Genomic DNA, 23,611 nt, shown 5'->3' with positions numbered 1-23,611 from the left:
TGCACAAAGACCAGAGGACGATGATTGTGCTTTTGCTCGAGGACGTTGAGTTTGGTGACTCAAGAGTGCGAAATTTTACAGAAGGGTCTTTCTTCCTGATTGCTTTTGCAAACATTTTGAGGCTCTACAGCTGCTACAAAGAAAGTGCACAGTGCGGACTGGACGCATGCCAAACTTCAAATGCCTCGTGAGTCACAGGTTTAATTCCGACTTCCCGAATTATGAGAAAAGTTGGGGCTTCTATCAGGAATTTTCTCCCAAGGTGTATTGTTTTCGAGACGAATTTAGCACTCCCACAGTGAGTTTGTATTTACAAAAATCACCGATTGCAGTGATTTACCGATGACGTGAGCCTCAAGGTCGGAAATGTCAAAATCGTGGCCTGAGGAAACCCATTTTGTTTTTTGTCGGGAACCGAGATTAATATGACGGCATATCTCTGACGATTTTTTGTATTCCTGCATAAACAGACGGATTATGTAGTGCGATGGAAACCTCGTTTTTTTTATCTTGATAAGTACTTGATTTGTGTTAAGTGTGATCAATAACAGGATCGCGCTGCTTCGCATATCGGTGTTGATTGTATCTTTTTTTATTTATGATATTTGGGTTATATCAATTCCGATGGGAACTAAAAAAACTTTCGCTAATCATTTTAGTGTTTTGGCAAATGAGTTTTTATTTTTCTTATTAGAGGGAAATTGGGTCGGAGTATTTGTGGAGTCTATAAATATAATTAATTTTATATCTTAGTAAGTCGTTTGATTTCAGCGGCAGTCAGGGCCGTAGTTTTTTGTGTAAATAAGTGGAAGTTTATGGAGGCCGCAACGAAGAAAAATAAGCAGGTTGAAGTTTAGTCTTTGGTTTTCGTTTGTAGGTTTTGTAATATATTTTTAAACAAAATTTTCAAATTAAGAGATTACTTAAGGTTGTTCTAGCAACCAACTCTATGGCAAAGGCGAAAATCTAGACAATCAGATATACCTGATGACACTGATTTTATATTTATTTATTCCTGGATTGTACTTTAAATGAGGAAATATTAAAATTCTCTAAACACAGCAACACGGAACGTTATCAGGCTAAATGACAAGGTTTCGAGTGAATGAATCCTTTTGAACGACGCTAGCAACTGTATTGTTATGTAAATTGAGTATTGTTGGACGAAAAATGATCACTTTTAGAGATGAGAATGGTTAAAATACAGTGGAACAAAATTCGGTGACAGAAATATAAATTATTCTGAAACAATTAATTTTTGATATTTTGACGTTTTTTTGGAATGTGGAAGAATCTTGTGTTTCCTTTAGTTTTATTTTTAAAAAAATTAGAAAAAAGTCTTGAGAATTCGTCGTGTCTTCTTAAAGCATCAGAAAAATTGTGGAGACTCCTAGTGTTTTTTTATTTTTTGAATAATTTTGGGGTTTTTAGTAGTTTATTTTGAAAGTTTGAAGACGTGAAATATTGAAAAACTAAAAATTGAAATATACAAAAATTGGAAAATTGAAAAACTGGAAAATTTAAAAACGAAAACTCGAAGAGTTGCATATCATAAAATTGAAGAAACAAATAAAAATGAACAATTTTTAAATTGCAAATCGAAAAATCGAAGAAATTGAAATTAAAAAATTTGAACATTGAAAAGCCAAAAAATTGTAAAAATGAAGAAAATAAAAAACCTAAACGGAAAATTGCAAATCGAAAAATTAAAAGTTGAAAACTCGGGAAATTTTAAGGGGAAAAATTGCAAAATCAAAAACTAGAAGAAACAAAAAAATGAATTATTGAAAAATCGCAAATCTAAAAATTGAAGAAATGAAACATTGAAAAAATCGAAAAATTAAAAACCGAAAAATTTAAAGAATTAAGAAAATAAAAACCGAAACGAAAAATTGCGAGTCGAAAATTGGAAAAATTCGAAAAATATAAAATGAAAACTCAGAGTTGCATATCTAAAATTGAAGAAATTGGAATTGAAAAACCAAAAAAAAAAGAATAAAAAACCGAGACGAAAAATTGCTAATCGAAAAATTGAAAAATTATGAATTGAAAACTCGAGAAATTTTAAATGGAAAAATTGCAAAATTGAAGAAACAAACAAAATGAAAAATTGAAAAATCGCCAATCGAAAAATTTGAAGAAATGAACATTGAAAAAAGTAAAATAAAATTAGAAACAAAACATAAAATCGAAACATTAAAAACCGAAAAATTGAAAAAATAAAAACAATAAAAACCGAAACCAAAAATTGCAGATTGAAGCTCGAGAAATTTTAAATCAAAAAATTGCAAAATCAAAAAAAGCGAAACAAAAAATCGAAAAATTGAAAGAAAAGAAAATAAAACCGAAAAATTGCAAGTCGAAAATTTAAAGACATGAAAAACTGCAAAATCAGACTCTGAAAAAAATTTAAAATAAAAACTCAAAAAGTTGCGTATCTAAAATTCAAAAAATTGGAATTCAAAAAAAAATTAAGAGAAAAAAAACGAGACGAAAAATTGCTAATCAAAAAAATGTGAAAAATTAAGAATTGAAGACTGCAGAAATTTTAAATAGAAAAATTGTAAAATTGAAGAAACAAAATGAAAAAAAATGAAAAATCGCCAATGGAAAAAATTGAAGAAATGAACATTGAAAAAATTAAAATAAAATTAGAAACAAAACATAAAATCGAAACATTAAAAACCGAAAGGAAAAATTGCAAATTGGAAACTCGCGAAATTTTAAATCGAAAAATTGCAAAATCAAAAAAGCCGAACATTAAAAACCGAAAAATTGAAAAAATAAAGAAAATAAAAACCGAAACGAAAAATTGCAGGTCGAAAATTTGAAGACGTGAAAAATTGATAAATCAAAAACTGAAAAAATTTAAAATGAAAACTCAAAGAGATGGATATCTAAAATTAAAGAAACAAATAAAAATGACAAATTTAAAAATTGCAAATCGAATAATGGAAGATACGAAAAACTGAAGAAATTGAAATTGAAAAACCAAAAAATTATGAAATCGGAACGTTGAAAAGTCAAAAAATTGTAAAAATAAAGAGAATAAAAAGCCGAGACGAAAAGTTGCTAATCGAAGAATTAAAAATTTAAAAATTCAAAACTCCAGAAATTTTAAATGGAAAAATTGCAAAATCAAAAAATTGAAGATACAATAAAAGTGAACAATTTTTAAATTGCAAATCGAAAAATCGAAGAAATTGAAATTAAAAAATTTGAATATTGAAAAGTCAAAAAATTGTACAAATGAAGAAAATAAAAAATCTAAACGGAAAATTGCAAATCGAAAAATTAAAAACTGAACACTCGGGAAATTTTAAGTGGAAAAATTGCAAAATTAAAAACTAGAAGAAACAAAAAAATGAAAAATTGAAAAATCGCAAATCGAAAAATTGAAGAAATGAAACATTGAAAAAATCGAAAAATTAAAAACCGAAAAATTTAAAGAATTAAGAAAATAAAAACCGAAACGAAAAATTACAAGTCGAAAATTCGAAGACATGAAAAATTGAAAATCAAAAACTGAAAAAATATAAAATGAAAACTCAGAGTTGCATATCTAAAATTGAAGAAATTGGAATTGAAAAAACAAAAAAAATAAAGAATAAAAAACCGAGACGAAAAATTGCTAATAGAAAAATTGAAAAATTATGAATTGAAAACTCGAGAAATTTTAAATGGAAAAATTGCAAAATTGAAGAAACAAACAAAATGAAAAATTGAAAAATCGCCAATCGAAAAAATTGAAAAAATGAACATTGAAAAAATTAAAATAAAATTAGAAACAAAACATAAAATCGAAACATTAAAAACCGAAAAATTGAAAAAACAAAACAATGAAAACCGAAAGGAAAAATTGCAAATTGAAAACTCGCGAAATTTTAATCAAAAAACTACAAAATCAAAAAAGCGAAACTTAACCAATCGAAAAATTGAAAAGATAAAGAAAATAAAAACCAAATCGAAAATTTGAATAAATGAAAAATTAAAAAATCAAAAACTGAAAAATTTAAAATGAAATATCAAAATGTTGCGTATCTGAAATTGAAGAAATTGGAATTCAAAAAATAAATAAATAAAAAAATTGCTAATCAAAAAATTGTGAAAAATTAAGAATTGAAAACTAGAAATTTTAAATGGAAAAATTGTAAAATTGAAGAAACAAAATGAAAAAAATTGAAAAATCGCCAATGGAAAAATTTGAAGAAATGAACATTGAAAAAATTAAAATCAAATTAGAAACAAAACAAAATCGAAACATTAAAAACCGAAAAATTGAAAAAATAAAAACAATAAAAACCGAAAGGAAAAATTGCAAATTGAAAAGTCGCGAAATTTTAAATCGAAAAATTGCAAAATCAAAAAAAGCCGAACATTAAAAACCGAAAAATTGAAAAAATAAAGAAAATAAAAACCGAAACGAAAAATTGCAAGTAGAAAATTTGAAGACATGAAAAATGGATAAATCGAAAAATTGAAAAATTAAAAACTGAAAAAATTTAAAATGAAAACTCAAAGAGTTGCATATCTAAAATTGAAGAAATTGAAATAAAAAAACAAAATCAAAACATTAAAAACCGAAAAATTGAAGAAATAAAGAAAATAAAAAGCCGAAATGAAAAATTGCAAATTGAAAACTCGCAAAATTTTTAATCGAAAAATTGCAAAATCAATAAAAGCGGAACATCAAAAACCGAAAAATTGAAAAAAATTAAGAAAATAAAAATTGAAACGAAAAATTGCGAGTCGAAAATTTAAGACATGAAAAATTGATAAATCGAAAAATTGAAAAATCAAAAACTGAAAAAATTTAAAATGAAAACTCAAAGAGTTGCATATCCAAAATTGAAGAAATTGAAAAGCCAAAAAATAATAAAATCGGAAGATCGGAACATTGAAAAGTCAAAAATTTGTAAAAATAAAGAGAATAAAAATTCGAGACGAAAAATTGCTAATCGAAAAATTGAAAAATTAAAAATTCAGAACTCGAGAAATTTTAAATGGAAAAATTGCAAAATAAAAAAATTGAAGAAACAAAAAAAAATAAAATTTGAAGAATCGCAAATCGAAAAATTGGAGAAATGAAACATTGAAAAAATTAAAATAAAGAAAAACAAAAGCGAAACATTAAAAACCGAAATATTGAAAATTAAAAACAATAAAAACCGAAACGAAAAATTGCAAATTGAAGATGTGAAAACACGAAAAATTGATAAATCGAAAACTGAAAAAATTTAAAATGAAAAATTAAAAATTGAAAATTCGTTAGATTTTAAATCGAAAAATTGCAAAATTTAAAAATTGAAGAAACAAAACCTGACGAGGCAGCTTACCAACGCGTTATTGTGCCGCCACATTGCAAAATAAAAAAAAAGCGAAACATTAAAAACCGAAAAATTGAAACAATTAAGAAAATAAAAACCCAAACGAAAAGTTGCAAGTCGAAAATTCGAAGACATGAAAAAATGATAAATCGAAAATATGAAAAATCAAAATCTGAAAAAATTTAAAACGAAAACTCAAAGAGTTGCATATCTAAAATTGAAGAAATTAAATTGAAAAACCAAAAAATTGTAAAATCGGAACATTGAAAAGCCAAAAAATTCTAAAAATGAAGAAATTTAAAAACCGAGACGAAAAATTGCTAATCGAAAATCGAAAAATTAAAAATTTAATACTCGAGAAATTTTAAATGGAAAAATTGCAAAAGTTAAGAAACAAAAAAAATGAAAAATTGAAAAATCGCAAATCGAAAAATTGAAGAAATGAAACATTGAAAAAATAAAAAGTTAAAAACAATAAAAACCGAAACGAAAAATTGCAAATTGAAAACTCAAGAAATTTTAGATCGAAAAATTTCACAATCAAAAAAAGCGAAACATAAAAAATCGAAAACTAAAAAAATTTAAAATGAAAAATTGCAAATCAAAAATTTCAATAAATGAAAAATTGAAAACGCGATAATTTTAAATCGATAAATTGCAAAATTTAAAAATTGAAGAAACAAAAAAAATATGAAAAAATTAAAAACTAAGCGCAATATTGAAGAAACGAAAAATTGAAAAAACAAAAAATTATAAAATCGAAACATTGAGAACCGAATATGTAATTCAAAAATAAAGAAAACAAAACCGAACGAAAAATTGCAAAATCTAAAATTCGAGAAATTCAAAAGTTTGAAAATTGAAAAACTAATAAATTTAATTAAACCTAAAAACTCGAAAAATTGAAATATCGAAAACTAAAAAAATTTTAAATGAAAAATTGTAAAAATAAAGAAAATCAACACTCGAAACGAAAAATTGCAAATCGAAAATTTCAATAAATGAAAAATTGAAAACGCGATAGATTTTAAACAGATAAATTGCAAAATTTAAAAATTGAAGAAACAAAAAAATATGAAAAAGTTAAAAACCTTAAAGCGCAATATTGAAGAAACGAAAAATTGAAGAAACAAAAAATTATAAAATCGAAACATTGATAACCGAATATGTAATTCAAAAATAAAGAAAACAGAAAACCGAACGAAAAATTGCAAAATCTAAAATCTGAAAAATTCAAAAGTTGGAAAATTGAAAAACTAATAATTTGAAACTAAACTCGAAAAACTGCAAATCGAAAACCTAAAAAAACACAAGAAAGTTAAAAATTGAGAAATGGGTAGTTATTAGAAAATAAAAATCGCAATTTTTTTATGATTTCCTGCAAGGGCGAGAGAAGTTCTGTGGAAATAACCTTCAAGCAATTTTTTTTAAAGTACATAGTTTGAAGGATCTCGGGGACCCCTTGTGTTTTGTTTTTGAAGTAGTTTGAAAGAATCTTGGGGATCCTTTGTCTGGTTTTTGAAGTAATTTGAAAGAATCTTGAGCATCGCTTCACATGTTTTTGAAGTGGTTTGAAAGAATCTCGTGGATCTCGTGTTTTGTTTTTGAAGTAGTTTGAGAGAATCTTGGAGACCCCTTTTGTTTTGTTTTTGAAGTAGTTTGAAAGAATCTTGGGATCCCTTGTCTGGTTTTTGAAGTAATTTGAAAGAATCTCGGGGACCTCTTGTGTGTTTTTTTAATTAGTTTGAGAGAATCTCGGGGACTCCTTTTTTTTTAAGTAGTTTGAAGGATCTCGGTGACCCCTTTTGTTTGTGTTTTTAAAGTAGTTTAAAAGAATCTCGGGAACCCCTTGTGTCTGGTTGTTTAAGTACTCCGAAGGAATCTTAGGGACCCGTTTTCTTTTATTTTCGAAGTAGTTTGAAAGAATCTTGAGGACCCCATGTGTCTGGTTTTTGAAGTAATTTAAAAGAATCCGGTCACTTAACGTTTGTAGATTTTTCTTGTATGATTTATACCTTCGGTAAAGCCAGACCAATATTTTTAAATTACATATAATCTTTTTTCAAAATTTAACTTATTTTCAGCTTTGAGACGTACTCAGTGCGAGGTCAGTATTTATAATTGACCTAAGGAACTACGAATGAGAATCGTTATCTTGTTGAATTGTTATGTGTGAGAGAAGTCATTAGGCCGAGTACATCACTCGAAAATATGCAATATGAAACCAATATTAATAATACAACGAAAGTTATATAACATACTCGTATCATGTTCGAGCTTTCTTTTGTTAATTTAATATTTCATAAACATTTTTATTAGTATTTTCACATAAATTTGTTTTATTTATCGTTTTTTTTTAATTTATATAATTTCTTGATGTTTCACAGTTTGTAGAACACGAAAACGTCAGTCTGCCGATTTCGTGCGTTGGTGATCTTATTAGGCAGGTAATTCTTCATATTAGTACTATATTTTGTACTGAACTGATGAAATATGTCTACCTATTCCTTCCAAAAGAAGGAAGGCAAACAAAAACAAGTAACTTTTTATTAAACGCACAGTCCGACATCACTGTATTTCTCCGGAAATGTGTAAACATTTATTTTAATGCACTGCAGGATCACTAAACCCACGGTAGCTCCACTTTTGCGGTTTTAAAAACCGCCAATACGCCCCTGTCGGAACTCCCTCTAATGACCAAAATGCTGCCAACCGATCACCGATCGCTATTTTCTCTCGAGCCCAAAGCGAATCTTGCAATCCTCTGACGTCAGAAGAAACCTTCCATCGACATTTTCTCAAAGAAAAGAATATTTCAATTTAGGGAAGTTGTTTCGGAGACCTCGAACCATCGTTCATAAACAAGTCGCTAATTATACGTTTGCAGTAACAGTACATTTGAACTGGTCCGAGTTCCTGGATGAAATAGCACTTTCGGTACTGTAATTTGTGCAAGCGCATTGCTAAATTTTATCAATCATTTACATAATTAACCGCAGACGTAATTAAAGGAATTGGATACCCAGCATACCGATCGTGCCTTTTCTGTGTACTTTATTTTTCTATGAAAAAAAACGTGGCAACCGCAGGAACCGATTACGACCTAATTATAACACCTCAGGTTAGTTTGTTGATTCTTATACGCAGATTTTGGCGAAACTTTCCGCGCGAATGCACAAATTATAAACGAGGTTTACCGCCACTTACCCGTCGTAAAAATAGCGAAGAATGCGTTTCGTCGCGTCATCTTCAGACAATGTACACGCAAAAGTGAAAGCGCCCCAGCGCGCGTCTTTTGTGCCGCAGCGTCCATATGACTCCCGGGGAGTTCCGCGTATTTTTAGCCGGTACAGATCGATGGAAGACCGAAGAAATGACAACTTTATGTCGCAAGTGCGTCTATTTATACGAACTATAAACAAATAATTACCATTAACTGCAATTAGCGTTCTGGTTGTACTTTGTACCCGTGGTATGACCGACCCGATTGCACGATCCCGGCCGGAAAAGCGCTTTTCTGCTCTGACTAACCGCTCGGGAAAGATTTTTTGCCGCATTTATTGAGAACTCGGTCTAAAGTCAAACAACTTTCACGCTCACTCTTCAAATCGGTTCGAATCTAGCGTGAATTACAGAATTGTGCAAACTGTGCACTTGGTGGACCCTGAAACGGTGTTGCTTAAAGACATTGAACTGATTTTTGTCTTCGCGTGTCGAGTGGTGGGTTATCTAGTTTGAAAGGGGGCTTGCACTGAGCCGCACGGTGGACTTACGTAAGGCAGCTTTTTCAAAATTCTAATAACGGTTCAAATTGATCCGTTGGTTATTGTTTCAAGTCACTGCGGTAACACCGGATTAAGTGAAAGTGGTTATGTAAGGCATAAAGAGAACGTGAAGACATCGCCGTCGGTCTGAATGATATTACGAATTCATTAGAATTAATTTGAAAAATAGACGTCGCAATTATCGCTGTTTAATGAATGTGGATTGCTCAAAATTAATTTTAAATGCTAAGCGTACATTGTGTTTTCAATTTGCAATGAGAGGGTTTTTCGACACTTGATTGTATTTTTTTTTTTTAAATCAATTGTCTAGCAATGAACCTACTTTTATAACAATGCAGCATAATTCGTTTGTGTGAGTGTCCAGACGGTTTATTTTTGGTGACACTTTCGGTTGCTAGTTGATGGACAGAGAGCCTTGCGGTAGGTCACAAATTTCAGCCTGTAAGGTAAGAAGTTTTTCAGTTAACGTTTTACAATTGTGCTTGTATTGTTGCGGTTGGATTTAGTGTGCGCTGATTAAATCACTACGATATAACTGAAATAACGGTGGACGTGCCGGACAACCTTGCCTTACTCCAGTGGGTATACATTACCGGTTTTAGTTTAGTCGTGATTGTATCGTTGTGAATTGGAAAAATTAATAAAAAAAAAAATTCAAAATGTATACAAACCTGTAACGATATTATGGAGAGAGTAAATATTGATAAGTACGTATAAAAATGAAATATTTGAAAACCTACAAAATTACAGTAACTAGAAATCATAAACAAGATAAGATCGATACTAAAAGTCTAACAGCAGGTAAATTATTTTTATAGATTTTAGATAAGCTACACGTAATCTTGAAATCGAAAATACATAAACCTGTTACAAAATCTACAAGGTCTCGGAAAGAGTAAATGTCAAAAAATGATATTAATGATGTAATTAAAATAAAATAATAACAATAAAAAGTAATCTTAAAATTTAAATTGTCTATTAAAAACTTGATCTCATTAAAATCACGTATAATAGAAATATTGTTATAAATATTTAATATGAAAAATCAAAAAGTTTATCGTTTTTACTTCCCGATCATAAGCTAAGAAAATATTGCAATAGGATTCATCCGACAAGTGGCTACTTTAATGTTTTTCCGACGTTTCATGAACCCTAGGGTGCGAAACAATAGCTCGCCAATGTCCATTGTAAAATTTTGTATGAATTTTAGAATTTTTTTTAATTACGTACTCCTACACTTGTGGTTTATGAATCCGTCTTGATTTTTAACCCTAGACATCCGGATTTTTGAAAAATAATAAACGTTGGTCAAAATTTATATGTTTATCCCTTCCAAAAAATTGATGACATATTGCGTATCTAAAATGTGCAAAATATGATTAAAATTTATAACCCAAAAAATCCACACTAATCCAGACAAATTAAAAAAATTGACAGCGCAAAATTTTGAACTGAAAAGAAAATTCGTCCAACATACGAGTTTTCAACACTTATGTTACCAAGTACTAGGCCCGCCTACTCGCCTTTTATTTTCTCAGAGGGTAGTACTTGCTACGACAAGTCTTATTTTGGCAAATGACACATCCTCTGAGAAAACAGGGGCGGGTGGGCGGGGCTAGTACTTGCTCAGATAAGACTGATTTTCCCCTATTAAACTTGTTAAATTTAAAAGATGTTAAAATGCTAATGTTCATAGTAACGAGTTAAATCTGATTGGATATTTATTTTTTAACAACTCAGTCATTAATTTTTCTGAGACACCTTGTATAAGAAAATTTAAAAAATACGAATGCAGTGATAAATCACAAGTATATACTGATTATGTTTTGCACATTTTAGAAAGGATTTATCCGCAAAATTTTGAGATGACGTCATCAGTTTTTTGGAGGGGATAAGCAAATATATTTTGATCAAAAATTTATTATGGTTACTATAAATTTAAAACATCTGCAAGATTTCAAAGCATTTAGTTTGGCAGATTCGGATAATTAAATTGCAAAATGTTGTTTTATAATTTTGCAAAACTTAATACTTTTAAAGATTGTAGACGTTTTGAAGTTATTGTAAGCATGGTAACTTTTTAATCAAAATATATCTGTTATCAACCCCAAGAATTTGATTACGTCATCCCAATTTTTACCGAATAAATCCTTTCTAAAACGTGCAAAATATGATCAGACTGTACTTGTAATTTATCATTGGATTCATATTTTTTAGATTTGCTTATACAGGGTGACTCAAAAAAATTAATGAATCAGTCAGTTTGTTTTTGATCAAATTAAGCCGTGACTTCCAGGGTGAAAGTGATTTTATTGAAATGACCCGTCACAGAACTGTAATGAAAAACTATGATAGAGATAGAGACATGGTTCTGAGAAAGCGAGGGAAGTACTGTCTAAACTCTTTAGACGAATTTTTCCATTTTTCAATTTTTCGATTTTCCCATTCCTCGATTTTTCTACTTGGATTTCTCGATTTTTCAGTTTTTCAACTTTTTAAATTTTCGATTTTTCTACTTCCATTTTTCAATTTTCGATTTTTCGATTTCCCAATTTTTTACATTTTAGATTTTTTAATTTTTCAATTTTTCAGTTATTTGGTATTTCGATTATTCGATTTTTCGATTTTTCACTTCTGCGCTATTTCAGCTTTTTAAATTTTCGATTTTTCTAATTCGATTTTCGACTTTTCAATTTCCCGAGTTTTCAGTTTTTCGTTCCTCCAATTTCCTTCCATTTTTCAATTTTTGACTTTTCAATTTCTCGAGTTTTTCAACGTTTTAAATTTTCAATTCTTCAGTTTTTCGTTTTTTGAATTTTCAATGTCTAGAGTTTTTAAATTTTAGATTTTTCGATTTTTTGGTGTTTCGATTTCTCGACGTTTCGATTTTTCCATTCAGTATTTCAATTTTTCGACTTTTCGATTTTTCGATTTTTTACTTTTTTGGATTTTTACATTTTAGATTTTATCAATTTTTCAATTTTTCAAGCGTTTGGTGTTTCGATTTCTCGATCTTTCAATTTTTCAGTTCAGTATTTCTATTTTCCGATTTTTCGACTCTTCGATTTTTCCTCCACTTTTCAATTTTTCGATATTTTAGTTCCGGGATTTTTCAATATTTTAATTTTTTCAATTTTTCTTATTTTCGATTTTTCGATTCCTCGATTTTTTACTTTTTGGATTTTTTAATTTTTTTAAATTTTTCGATTTTTGATGTTTCGATTACTGGATTTTTCAATTTTTCACTTCTGCGATATTTCAATATTTCAGTTTTTTGATTTTCGAATTTCTCGTATTTTCGACTTTAAATTTACGGTTTTTCGACTTTTGAATTTCTCGATTTTTTCAGTTTCTCAACTTTTAAAATTTTCGATTTTTCGACTTTTAAATTTCCCGATTTTTCAATTTTTTGATTTTCCCATTTCTCGATTTTTCGACTTTAGGATTTCTCGATTTTTCAGTTTTTCAAACTTTTTAAACTTGATTTTTCTACTTCGATTTTTCAATTTTTCGGTTCTTCCATTTTTCAATTTTCGACTGTTCGATTTCCGGATTTTTTACTTTTTATTAGATTTTTTAATTTTTCAATTTTTCAATTATTTGGTATTTCGATTACTCGATTTTTCGATTTTTCACATCTGCGCTATTTCAACTTTTTAAATTTTCGATTTTTCTACTTCGATTTTCGACTTTTCAATTCCCGATTTTTCAGTTTTTCGTTTCTTCAATTTTCCTTCCATTTTTCAATTTTTGACTTTTCTATTTCTCGAGTTTTTCAACTTTTTAAATTTTCGATTCTTCAATTTTTCTTTTTTGAATTTTCAATTTCTCGAGTTTTTAAATTTTAGAATTTTTGATTTCTCGATGTTTCGATTTTTCCATTCAGTGTTTCAATTTTTCGACTTTTCGCTATTTCGATTTCTCGATTTTTTACTTTTTTGGATTTTTACATTTTAGGTTTTTTAATTTTTCAATTTTTCAATCCTTTGGTGTTTCGATTTGTCGATCTTTCAATTTTTCAGTTTAGTATTTCTATTTTCTGATTTTTCGACTCTTCGGTTTTTCCTCCACTTTCCAATTTTTCGATATTTTAGTTCCGAGATTTTTCAATATTTTGATTTTTTCAATTTTTCTTTTCGATTTTTCGATTTCTCGAATTTTTGATTTTCGGATTTTTTATTTTTTTAAATTTTTCGATTTTTGATGTTTCGATTACTGGATTTTTCAATTTTCACTCTCCGATATTTCAATTTTTCAATATTTTGATTTTCGCATTTCTCGTATTTTCAACTTTAAATTTTCGGTTTTTGGACTTTTGAATTTCTCGATTTTTTCAGTTTCTCAACTTTTAAAATTTTCGATTTTTCGACTTTTAAATTTCTCGATTTTTCAATCTCCCAATTTTTAAATTTTTCGGGTCTTCCATTTTTCAATTTTCAACTTTTTGATTTCCCGATTTTTTACTTTTTCGATTTTTCATTTTTTTAATTATTTGGTATTTCGACTTCTCAATTTTTTACTTTTTAAATTTTCGAATTTTTCGACTTTCCAATTTCTCGATTTTTCATGTTTCGAATTCTGGATTTTTCAATTTTTCGACTTTAATTTTTCGATTTTGCGACTTCTCGATTTCTCGATTTTTCAGTTTTTCAACTTTTTCAATTTTAAAATTTTTGGACTTCCCAATGTCTCGATTTTTCAGTTTTTAGTTTCTTCAATTTTTCTTCCATTTTTCGATTTTTGATGTTTCCATTTCTCGATTTTTCGATTTTCCAGTTCTGCAATATTTCTATTTTTCAATTTCTGGAGTCTATGTTTCGTTTTTTCAATTTTTTGATTTTTTAGTTTTTTTATTTTACCATTTCTCGATTTTTCGACTTTTCAATGTCTTAATTTTTCAGTTTTTCAACGTTTTAAATTTTCCGTGTTTCGATTTCTCGATCTTTCGATTTTTCAGATCAATACTTCAATTTTTCGACTTTTTGATTTTAGATTTTTTGATTTTTCAATTTTTTAATTATTTGGTATTTCGATTACTCGATTTTTCGATTTTTCACTTCTGCGCTATTTCAATTTTTTAAATTATCGATTTTTCTACTTCGATTTTCGACTTTTCAATTTCCCGATTTTTCAATTTTTTGTTTTTTCAATTTTCCTCCATTTTTCAATTTTTGACTTTTCAATGTCTCGAGTTTTTCAACTTTTCAAATTTTCGATTCTTCAATTTTTCATTTTTTGAATTTTCAATTTCTCGAGTTTTTAAATGTTTAGATTTTTCAATTTTTTGGTGTTCCGATTTCTCGATCTTACAATTTTTCAGTTCAGTATTTCTATTTTCCGATTTTTCGACTCTTCAGTTTTTCCTCCACTTTTCAATTTTTCGATATTTGAGTTCCGGGATTTTTCAATATTCTGATTTTTTCAATTTCTCTTCTTTTCGATTTTTCAATTTCTCGATTTTTTACTTTTTGAATTTTTACATTTTGGATTTTTTAATTTTTTTCAATTTTTCATATTTCGATTACTCGATTTATTGATTTTCGCATTTCTCGATTTTTCGACTTTTGAATTTCTCGATTTTTCAGCTTCTCAACTCTTTAAATTGTCGATTTTTCGGCTTTTAACTTTCTCGATTTTTCAATTTTTCGATATTTCCGTTCCGGGATTTTTCATTATTTCGATTTTTCCAATTTTTCGATTTTCCGATTTCTCGATTCTTTACTTTTTCGATTTTTACATTTTAGATTTTTTGATTTTTCAATTTTTCGATTTTTTGATGTTTCAATTTCTCGAGTTTTTAAACTTTGGATTTTTCAGTTCAATATTTCCAGAAATGTAGATAATTTAAAAAGGTTGTAAAATTGTAAAATTGAAAAATTCAGAAAACTCAAAATTATAAAATCGAAACAGTAAAAATTGAAAAATCGTAAAATTAGGAATACAATACTGTTATTTTTCAAATTCCATTTTACACTAAATAAAATAAGACAGTGAAATGGAGAATGGGGGTGGGCGGGGTTAAACTTAGTGTTTTACTAATTTTATGAGTAAGCAGTAGCCCCGCCCACCCACCCCTTCTTCGTTCCAGTGACTACTCTTAATATTGTTCAGTCCTAGCTTAGCAAGTTTTAGCCCCGCCCACCCACCCCTTTTTTTTCTTAGAAAATATGTCCTTTACCAAAATCAATCTTATCTTAGCAAGTACTAGATTATTGTACTACTTATTTGCTACATTTATTTCTTATTCCTGAAGAAAAAAATGAAATGACGGGTGGGTGGGCGGGGCTAAGTTTAACTTTTTCCAACAGAATATTTTATAAGCAAGCAAGAGCCCCGCCCACCCACCCCCTCTTCATTCCAGTGATTACTCTTAATATTGTTCAGTCATTGACTATATACAATAAATTGAAAAATCGAATAACTGAAAAATCATAAATTTAAAAATTGAAAAAACGAGAAATCAGAACAAATCAAAAGATTGGAAGATCGAAAAATTGAAAAAACGTAAATTACAGAACCCAGAAAACGAAAAAGTGAAAAATTTAACACTATTGAAATCGCAAAAGTAAACAGAAAATCTGAAAAATCGTAAAATTGAACAGTTGAAAAATCTTTAAAAACTCAAATTCCACTTTTTGATAACAAATTATTTTTGTATTACAGTTTTTCTTGATCTGTGCAAAAATTTTGAGATGGAAGAACCGCAAAATTTAATTTTATAAGTTTTCGAAAAAACTGGATGTTGTACTTCACAGGCAAGGTAAGTTCGATCTGCATAACCTTGGCCCGTTTGTTTATCTATTTGCACAATTATTTTTAATGAAGTGTTAACAAGTATGTTAAAAATTCAAAATTTTGGAAACGAGTGTCGAAATTCTCACTCAATAATAAAATTTTAATTAAAATAGGAATTGTTTCTAAAACCAGTAATAATAAGTGGAAAACTTTTGAAAGCTCATCAAGATTCCAAAATAATCCTAAAATTGTAACATCCAGTAGATTATCAAATTAATAAAGTCAAACTGATGAAAATAGGAAATCTACATTTTCGTGTTCTATAACCTATGAAAGGAGAAAACAGGAAACAAAAATTCTTTGCCACTAACCTTGCAGAAGATCGTTTTTCTGTTGTCACAATAAATTGAAGTTGAACGCCCCTCAGTCAGTGAAGAAAAATGTAATTTTCTCCGCTAGTGAGGAAAACGAGTACTTTCCTCACTACCCAGGTTTTATTTGAAAAATTTTCTTTTTCAGTCAACCGTTTCAAAAAAATATATGCCTCAGATTAATTTAAAATTTGTAATAGAAAAATGGGTTATATTTTGTTGAAATATTTGTTTATTCGAACAAATGAAAAAATTGAGAAATTGAAATAATTAAAAATTGTTTACATAAAACCTGGCTATTTTATGTAAACAATTTCCTTTTTCATGCGCATTTTCGCGTGGGCGCAAATCGTTTTCTGAAGCACTAGTCAACCTGTCGTACAAAAAATATGCTTAGATTAATTTAAAATTTGTAAGAGAAAAATCTGGGTTATATTTACGTATATCTCGGCTTCACGGTCTATTAAAACAAATTATTTGTTCATTCAGGCTTGATTATTTTTTAATGTTGTTTTGCTTTCCTTATAATCTCTCCCATATATTCCAGACGCCTTCAGGGCCAAAGAGAAATTCCAGTCTCAAAATATATTCTTGAATGAAAGCTACGTTCCATATAACCTTTACATAGATGCATTTAATTACACATCACATTCTTAACAATTAAGACAAAAATGCAACAATTAAAAATAAATTATTTGCATTTAGCAAACTTCATCGAGCGTTACGCTTCTAAGTGTCAAATTTCTCTCTTTCTCTTCGGTTTTTTGCTAAAGTTGCACTTTAATGAAATTTCACAAGCTTTAACTTTTTCGAAACTGCGAAAGACATTATTCTGTCAATCCGTGCTTGTTTGTGCGCACTTAATTACCTTTTTTAATTCGTGAATCGTGTTGTATCTCAATGAGGAACATCGTCTATGCAAATTTAGAAGAGGTCTGGTGCAATTGTGGGTCCTTGCGCACGTTCGGTTTTCATTGGAAAAATTATCGTCGAGAATGGCGCTAGCACAAGCAAGTAAACAACAATAAGGAATTTGTGGTGCGTTGTATTATTATTTCTTGCGATCACATTCTCCGATCAATCATTGTTTTGACTTTTCTTACCGTGAAATATGCGGAATAATGCGCTATATTATTCGAGTAAGCAAGGTCAGTTACTTACCTGGAGTGTTTCATTAATATTTCAAATTTCTTTATCCTTTCTTTTTTAAATATTAAACAGTCTGGTGGCCTTAAATAGCCGCCGAAGTCGCATTTCACTTTCAGCTCTTTTATGGAATAATCTGCTCACGTTCGAGTAAATCCTCCCGTAATTAATCACTTACCATACCGGAACCTCCTCGGTGCGTAAATGTCCGTCTAGAGGCCATTCAGACGCTACACCAATCAAGCACCAATCCCACAATCTCGATTTCCGTATTTATTATTTACCGAGAGAGATTTTCAAGATCACCGGTTGATCTTGAAGTTTCCAGGGCGATAACATCGCCAACAATAAAATATGCAACATAATGTTATTCGAGGCACGGCTCGCCGGTTTAAATTCGAAACCGAACCGCTGGACACACCTTTGCGGTTACTTTGTTCAATTAAAACCCAAAAGAAAAACTACCATTACACAAGATGCACCACGCATTGTGGTCGGGTCGGGTTCGGCGAAAAATCAGCGCTGTTTTCGACCTTTGCGATTTTGCTTCGTCATGTCGTGATGTTTTGACTGATTTGGTGAAGGTTGCGATTACGAATTTGCAAAAAAGAGCGCTTATGAAATAAGGATTCAGGTATTTGGTGGAGTCGCAAACAAAAACAGCGCGCGGAAAATCCGAAAACAGGATTTTAACTGGTTCTCATGGATTTGCGGAGTGATAACGATGGAGATTTTATCGCGGTTATGGGTGTTTTAATTAGCGCGATTATGCAATGAGTGACACGGATTTTTGGTGGAGAGGTAATTGGTCGGTTTTTTTGGCGAGAATGGGGTTTGGGTTCGCAGAAAAAAGCGGCAGGTGAAATATAGCCAAAACGAATTATGTAATTTAGATCGTTTGAATAATGAGTTTTTTTAGTGGCGATTTTAATTGTAATGGGTTGTAGTGGGGACCTTGACATTCGTGTAGTTCCCCTGGATTAAATGGGTTTATATTTTTTCGGGAAATTGGCGTTAATTGTACTTGTGGTGTGTTTACTACTTGTGGAATGCTGTTGGAAAGCGGTGGTAATTGAAATTTACACGAAAGCGAATTCTGAACAAGAATGGTGAAAAGTAATGTAGGAACCGTTAGGAAGAATGCAAGAAGATTAAAAAACTGCCGGAGTAGTTGAAAACTATAAACAGCTAAAGAAAAATAATGAAGATTAAATAGAAGAATCGTGTCGGAAAAAAAATTCAATATGTGTTTGGAGTTTGACATTTAACACAAAGATTTAATATGTGTACTTGAAGAAGAAGGAAACCACCTTCGAAACGTCATCAATAAATCCCTATCATTCTTAATCTGAGTTTTTATTGAGATTGTCAGGTTAAAAACATTGTCCTTATTTTTAAATATATATTTCTAGAGACTCAAAAGCATTCAGAAATATACATCTACTAACAGGTCTATTAATAAGATTTATTAGTGTTTTTGCTGACCGAAGCATTGTAATCGAGTGCATCAGGCGACTGGCTACTTTCATGTTTTCTCGACGTTTTATGACCCGTCCGGATTTTTATTGGACAGAGACAATGGAATACGTCCTCTCCAAATTTTACAATAGTAAATGTTATTTAAATATTATAAAATGACGTTCTCCTCCATTTGTGGTTTATGAATCCGTGTTGAGTTTTTACCTTCGACATTTAGATTTTTGGAAAAAAATCAAAATTGTGTAAAAACAGTTTACAATTTCACTTTAAAATCTTGCAAACGTTTTAAGGTTGACGGAAACATGGTAAATCGTTAATCAAAATTTATCCGTTCATACCCCTCTAGGAACTAATGATCTCATCTTAAAATTTTGTCGAATAAATGTTATTTAAATGTTAAAATGGAACATAGCCCTGATTCCTGAACTTGTGGTTTATGAATCCGTTTTGAATTTTTATTTTAGACATCGAGATTTTCCAGAACTGTAGATATAACAATTTTACGATTTCTCAGTTTTTCGAATTTTCGGCTTTTCAATTTTTGGATTTTTCAAGTTTTCAATATCTCGATTTTCAATTTTTAGATTTTTCAGTGTTGGAATTTTTTAATTTTTCGATTTTTTAATTTTATTTTCCCAATTCTCTATTTTTCGACTTTTTAAATATTCAATTTTTCGTTTGCTCGATTGTTCAGTTTTTCAACCTTTCAAATTTTCGATTTTTCCACTTCCATTTTTCGACTTTTCAATTCCTCGATTTTTCAGTTTTTCGTTTTTTCAATTTTCCTTCCATTTTTCAATTTTTGATGTTTCGATTTCTCGATTTTTCGATTTTCCGGTTCTGCGATATTTCTATTTTTCAATTCTGGAGTTTGTCTCGTTTTTTGGTTTTTTAGTTTTTTTTTTTATTTTCGCAGTTCTCGATTTTTGGACTTTAAATTTTCGATTTTTCGACTCTTCGATGTCTCAATTTTCCGTTTTTCAACTTTTTAATTTTTTTTGGTGTTTTGATTTCTCGATCTTTCGATTTTTCAGTTCAATATTTCAATTTTTCGATTTCTCGATTGTTTACTTTTTCGATTTTTACATTTTAGATTTTTCAATTTTTCGATTTTTCATGTTTCGGTTTCTGGATTTTTCAATTTCTCGATTTTGCGACTTCTCGATTTCTTGATTTTTCAGTTTTTCAACTTATTAAATTTTTAAATCTTTCGATTTCCCAATTTCTCGATTTTTCAAATTTTCGATGTTTCAGTTGTGGAATTTTTCAATTTTTCTTCCATTTTTCGATTTTTGATGTTTCAATTTCTCGATTTTTCGATTTTCCAGTTCTGCAATATTTCTATTTTTCAATTTCTGGAGTTTGTTTCGTTTTTTCAATTTTTTAATGTTTAGTTTTTTATTTTTCCATTTCTCGATTTTTCGACTTTAAATTTTCGATTTTTCGACTTTTCGATGTCTCAATTTTTCAGTTTTATAATTTTTTAAATTTTTCGTGGTTCGAATTCTCGATTTTTTACTTTTTCGATTTTTACATTTTGATTTTTTAATTTTTGAATTTTTCGGTTTTTCATGTTTCGATTTCTGGATTTTTCAATCTTGCACTTCCGCAATATTTCTCGATTTTTCAATTTCTTGATTTTCCCATTTCTCGATTTTTCGACTTTTTTCGATTTTCCGACTTCTCGACTTCTCGATTTTTCGATTTTTCAGTTTTTCAACTTTTTTTAAATTTTCAAATTTTTCGATTTTTCAATTTTTTGATGTTTCAGTTTTGGAATTTTCCGTCCATTTTTCAATATTTCACCTGTGAGAATTTTCAATATTTTGTATTTTTTCGATTTCTTGATTTTTTACTTTTTCAATTTTTTAATTTTCCGATTTTTATATTTTTCATTTTTTAATTTTTCAATTTTTCTTTTTTGCGACTGTTCAGTTTTCCCTCCACTTTTCAATTTTTCTATAATATTTCTGTTCCGGGATTTTTCAATTTTTGATGTTTCGATTACTCAATTTTTCTGTTCTGCGATATTTCTGTTTTTCAATTTCTCGAGTTTTTAAATTTTCCGTTTTTTGAATTTTTTTATTTTTTAGTTTATTTTTACATTTCTCGATTTTTCGACTTTAAATTTTCGATTTTTCGGCTTTTCAATTTTTCCATGTTTTAGTTTTGAAAACTTTCAATTTTTCGTTTCTTCAGTTTTCCTTCCATTTTTCAATTTTTCGATATTTCAGTTCGGTGATTTTTCAATATTTCAATTTTTTCAATTTTTCGACTTTCCGATGTTTCGATTTCTCGATATTTTATTTTTTCGATTTTTACATTTTTAGATTTTTTAATTTTTTTTGTTTTTTTGATGTTTCAATTTCTCGATTTTTCATTTATACGATATTTCAATTTTTCAATTGTTCGAGTTTTTAAATTTTGAATTTTTCAATTTTTTTGTGTTTCGATTTCTCGAGTTTTCGTTTTTACGCTTTCGATTTTTACATTTTAGAGTTTTTAATTTTTCAATTTTTCAATTTCTCAAGTTTTTAAATTTTTCGATTTTGCAATTTTTTTATTTTCCCATTTGTCGATTTTTCGACTTTAAAGTTTCGATTTTTCACTTCTCGATTTCCCGATTTTTCAATTTTTCGATGTTCCAGTTTTGGAATTTTTCAGTTTTTCGTTTCTTCAGTTTTCCTTCCATTTTTCAATTTTTTGACTTTTCAGTTTTTCGATTTTTGATTTTTCAATTTCTGGAGTTTTGAAATTTTAGATTTTTAAATTTTTTGGTGTTTCAATTTCTCGATCTTTCGATTTTTCAATTCAGTATTTCAATTTTTGGACTTTTCGATTTTTTACTTTTTAATTTTTCAATTTTTTGATGTTCAGTTTTGGAATTTTTCAATTTTTCGACTTTTCGATTTTTCGATTTCTCGATTTTTTCCTTTTTCGATTTTTACATTTTTAGATTTTTTAATGTTTGAATATTTCGATTTCTCGATTTTTCGATTTTTCAGTTCTGCGATATTTCACTATTTTTCCATTTCTCGAGTTTTTAAATTTTAGATTTTTAAATTTTTTTGATGTTTCGATTTCTCGATCTTTCGAATTTTCAGTTCAGTATTTCAATTTTTCGACTTTTCGAATTTTTTCTTTTTAAATTTTCGAATTTTTCGACTTTCCAATTTCCCGATTTTTCAATTTTTTCACGTTTCAATTTTAGAATTTTTCAATTTTTCGTTTCTTCAGTTTTCCTTCTATTTTTCAATTTTTTGATATTCAGTTCAGGGATTTTTCATTATTTCGATTTTTTCAATTTTTGGACATTTCGATTTTTCGATTCCTCGATTTTTTACTTTTTCGATTTTTGCATTTTTAGATTTTTTAATTGTTCAGTTTTTACATTTTTCATTTTTTAATGTTCGAATTTTTGGATTTCTCGATCTTTCGATTTTTCAGTTCAGTATTTCTATTTTTCGATTTTTTCGACTTTTCGATTTCTGAATTCTTTACTTTTTTCCATTGTTCATATTCATTTCTTTTTTTTTGAATCGTGGATTTTTGGATTTTTTAATTCTTCCGTATTTGTATTTTCAATTTTCCGAATTATTAATTTTTTTAGTTTTTGTTTTTTTTTACTTTTCAATTTTTCCATTTTTTGGATGTTTTGATCAGTTTTTCGACTTTTCAGATTTCGATGTTTCGATTTTAACATTTTTTGAATTTTCAGTTTCCCGATTTATCGATATTCTGATGTTTTAATTTTTCAATTGTTCATTTTTTCGATATTTCGATTTTTCAGTATTTTCATACTGTTGTGTTTAATTGACATTTGACACAGTTGTTAAAATGTTTCAATTTTAATATACGAAAAAGTGAGGTTAAGTTGTACCAACCCGCTTTGACAGATCTGATCGATTAAAATTTAGAGTTATTGTAAACATACTTCACAATGTTTGCAAAAAACAAAGCCAACTTGACCGATATATCTAAAAATAAATAAAAATCTCTTCATTAAACAATGCTAAATACATACACACATACCAACGATTGTATCAATATTTCGTTAATAAAAGTCGACCTAATTTGATTTTAGTTTTATTCAATTAAAAAAAAACTCTAAAACAGGGTCGCACTACACAAACATTCAAATAAAAAAATAGATTAATTTGGGTGTATTTCTGATGCCGAAATTATTTCATAGCATTTATAAAAAAAGAGGAAACAAATCGTTCCAATAAATAAAGTGAACGTAGATTTTATAGTTACAAATAGAAAATTTCCATCAATAAATACTTAGCAATGATACCTTCTACATGTCCAAGAAAGGACATTGGAAAAGATTACAGTCACAGATTACGTCGATCTCCTGCTGTTAGTACTCTTAAGAAATCGCCGCGTCATACTTTCATTTAATAAATAAATTTTATTAATAATAATTGTCAAAAAATAGGTCTAAGATTATTTAGACAGACATTTTTATTCTCAATACATACTTAACTTCCACTATTTATATTTATGCTTCGAAAGAATTCCACTATCAAGCACAATTTTCGCAGAGGATGATTAAACAAAATTTAGCTTTGTACCACCACTATTATGGCATACGTACAGTGACGCTTTTACGTCTAAAGAGTCGTTTTATTTGTGTAGGGACACTAGACAAAATTTAACTTTTTCGCAAAGTATTAAAATACGATTTGTCAAGTAACCAGTTTTGTTGTTTTTAACTTCTTTTGAAACCGCATGCAAAAATAGGTTTGCTAATCATAAAACAAAC

General features: G+C 28.7%; 1 protein-coding gene across 4 annotated transcripts in view; it reads left to right on the top strand.

The window, feature by feature from the left end:
* LOC135142818 (protein fem-1 homolog CG6966) overlaps positions 1-23,611 on the top strand; it is a 64,120-nt gene that overhangs the window by 7,242 nt on the left and 33,267 nt on the right. Inside the window, exon 1 of one of the 4 annotated variants that reach the window (XM_064074580.1) lies at positions 9,478-9,558. The exons of the other annotated variants lie outside the window; for them this stretch is intronic. Within the exon in view, the coding sequence (XP_063930650.1) occupies positions 9,514-9,558 (45 nt within the window). The 5' untranslated portion in view covers positions 9,478-9,513. Of the gene's footprint in view, positions 1-9,477; positions 9,559-23,611 lie in introns of those variants that run through there. 4 annotated transcript variants of the gene reach the window in all.

The sequence above is a fragment of the Zophobas morio genome, unplaced genomic scaffold (assembly GCF_036711695.1).
Source record: "Zophobas morio isolate AGI-343-1 ecotype UQ-CSIRO unplaced genomic scaffold, CSIRO_AGI_Zmor_V1 ptg000054l, whole genome shotgun sequence".
Taxonomy (NCBI): Eukaryota; Metazoa; Arthropoda; class Insecta; order Coleoptera; family Tenebrionidae; genus Zophobas; species Zophobas morio.
This window is presented reverse-complemented; position numbering and strand designations above follow the sequence as displayed.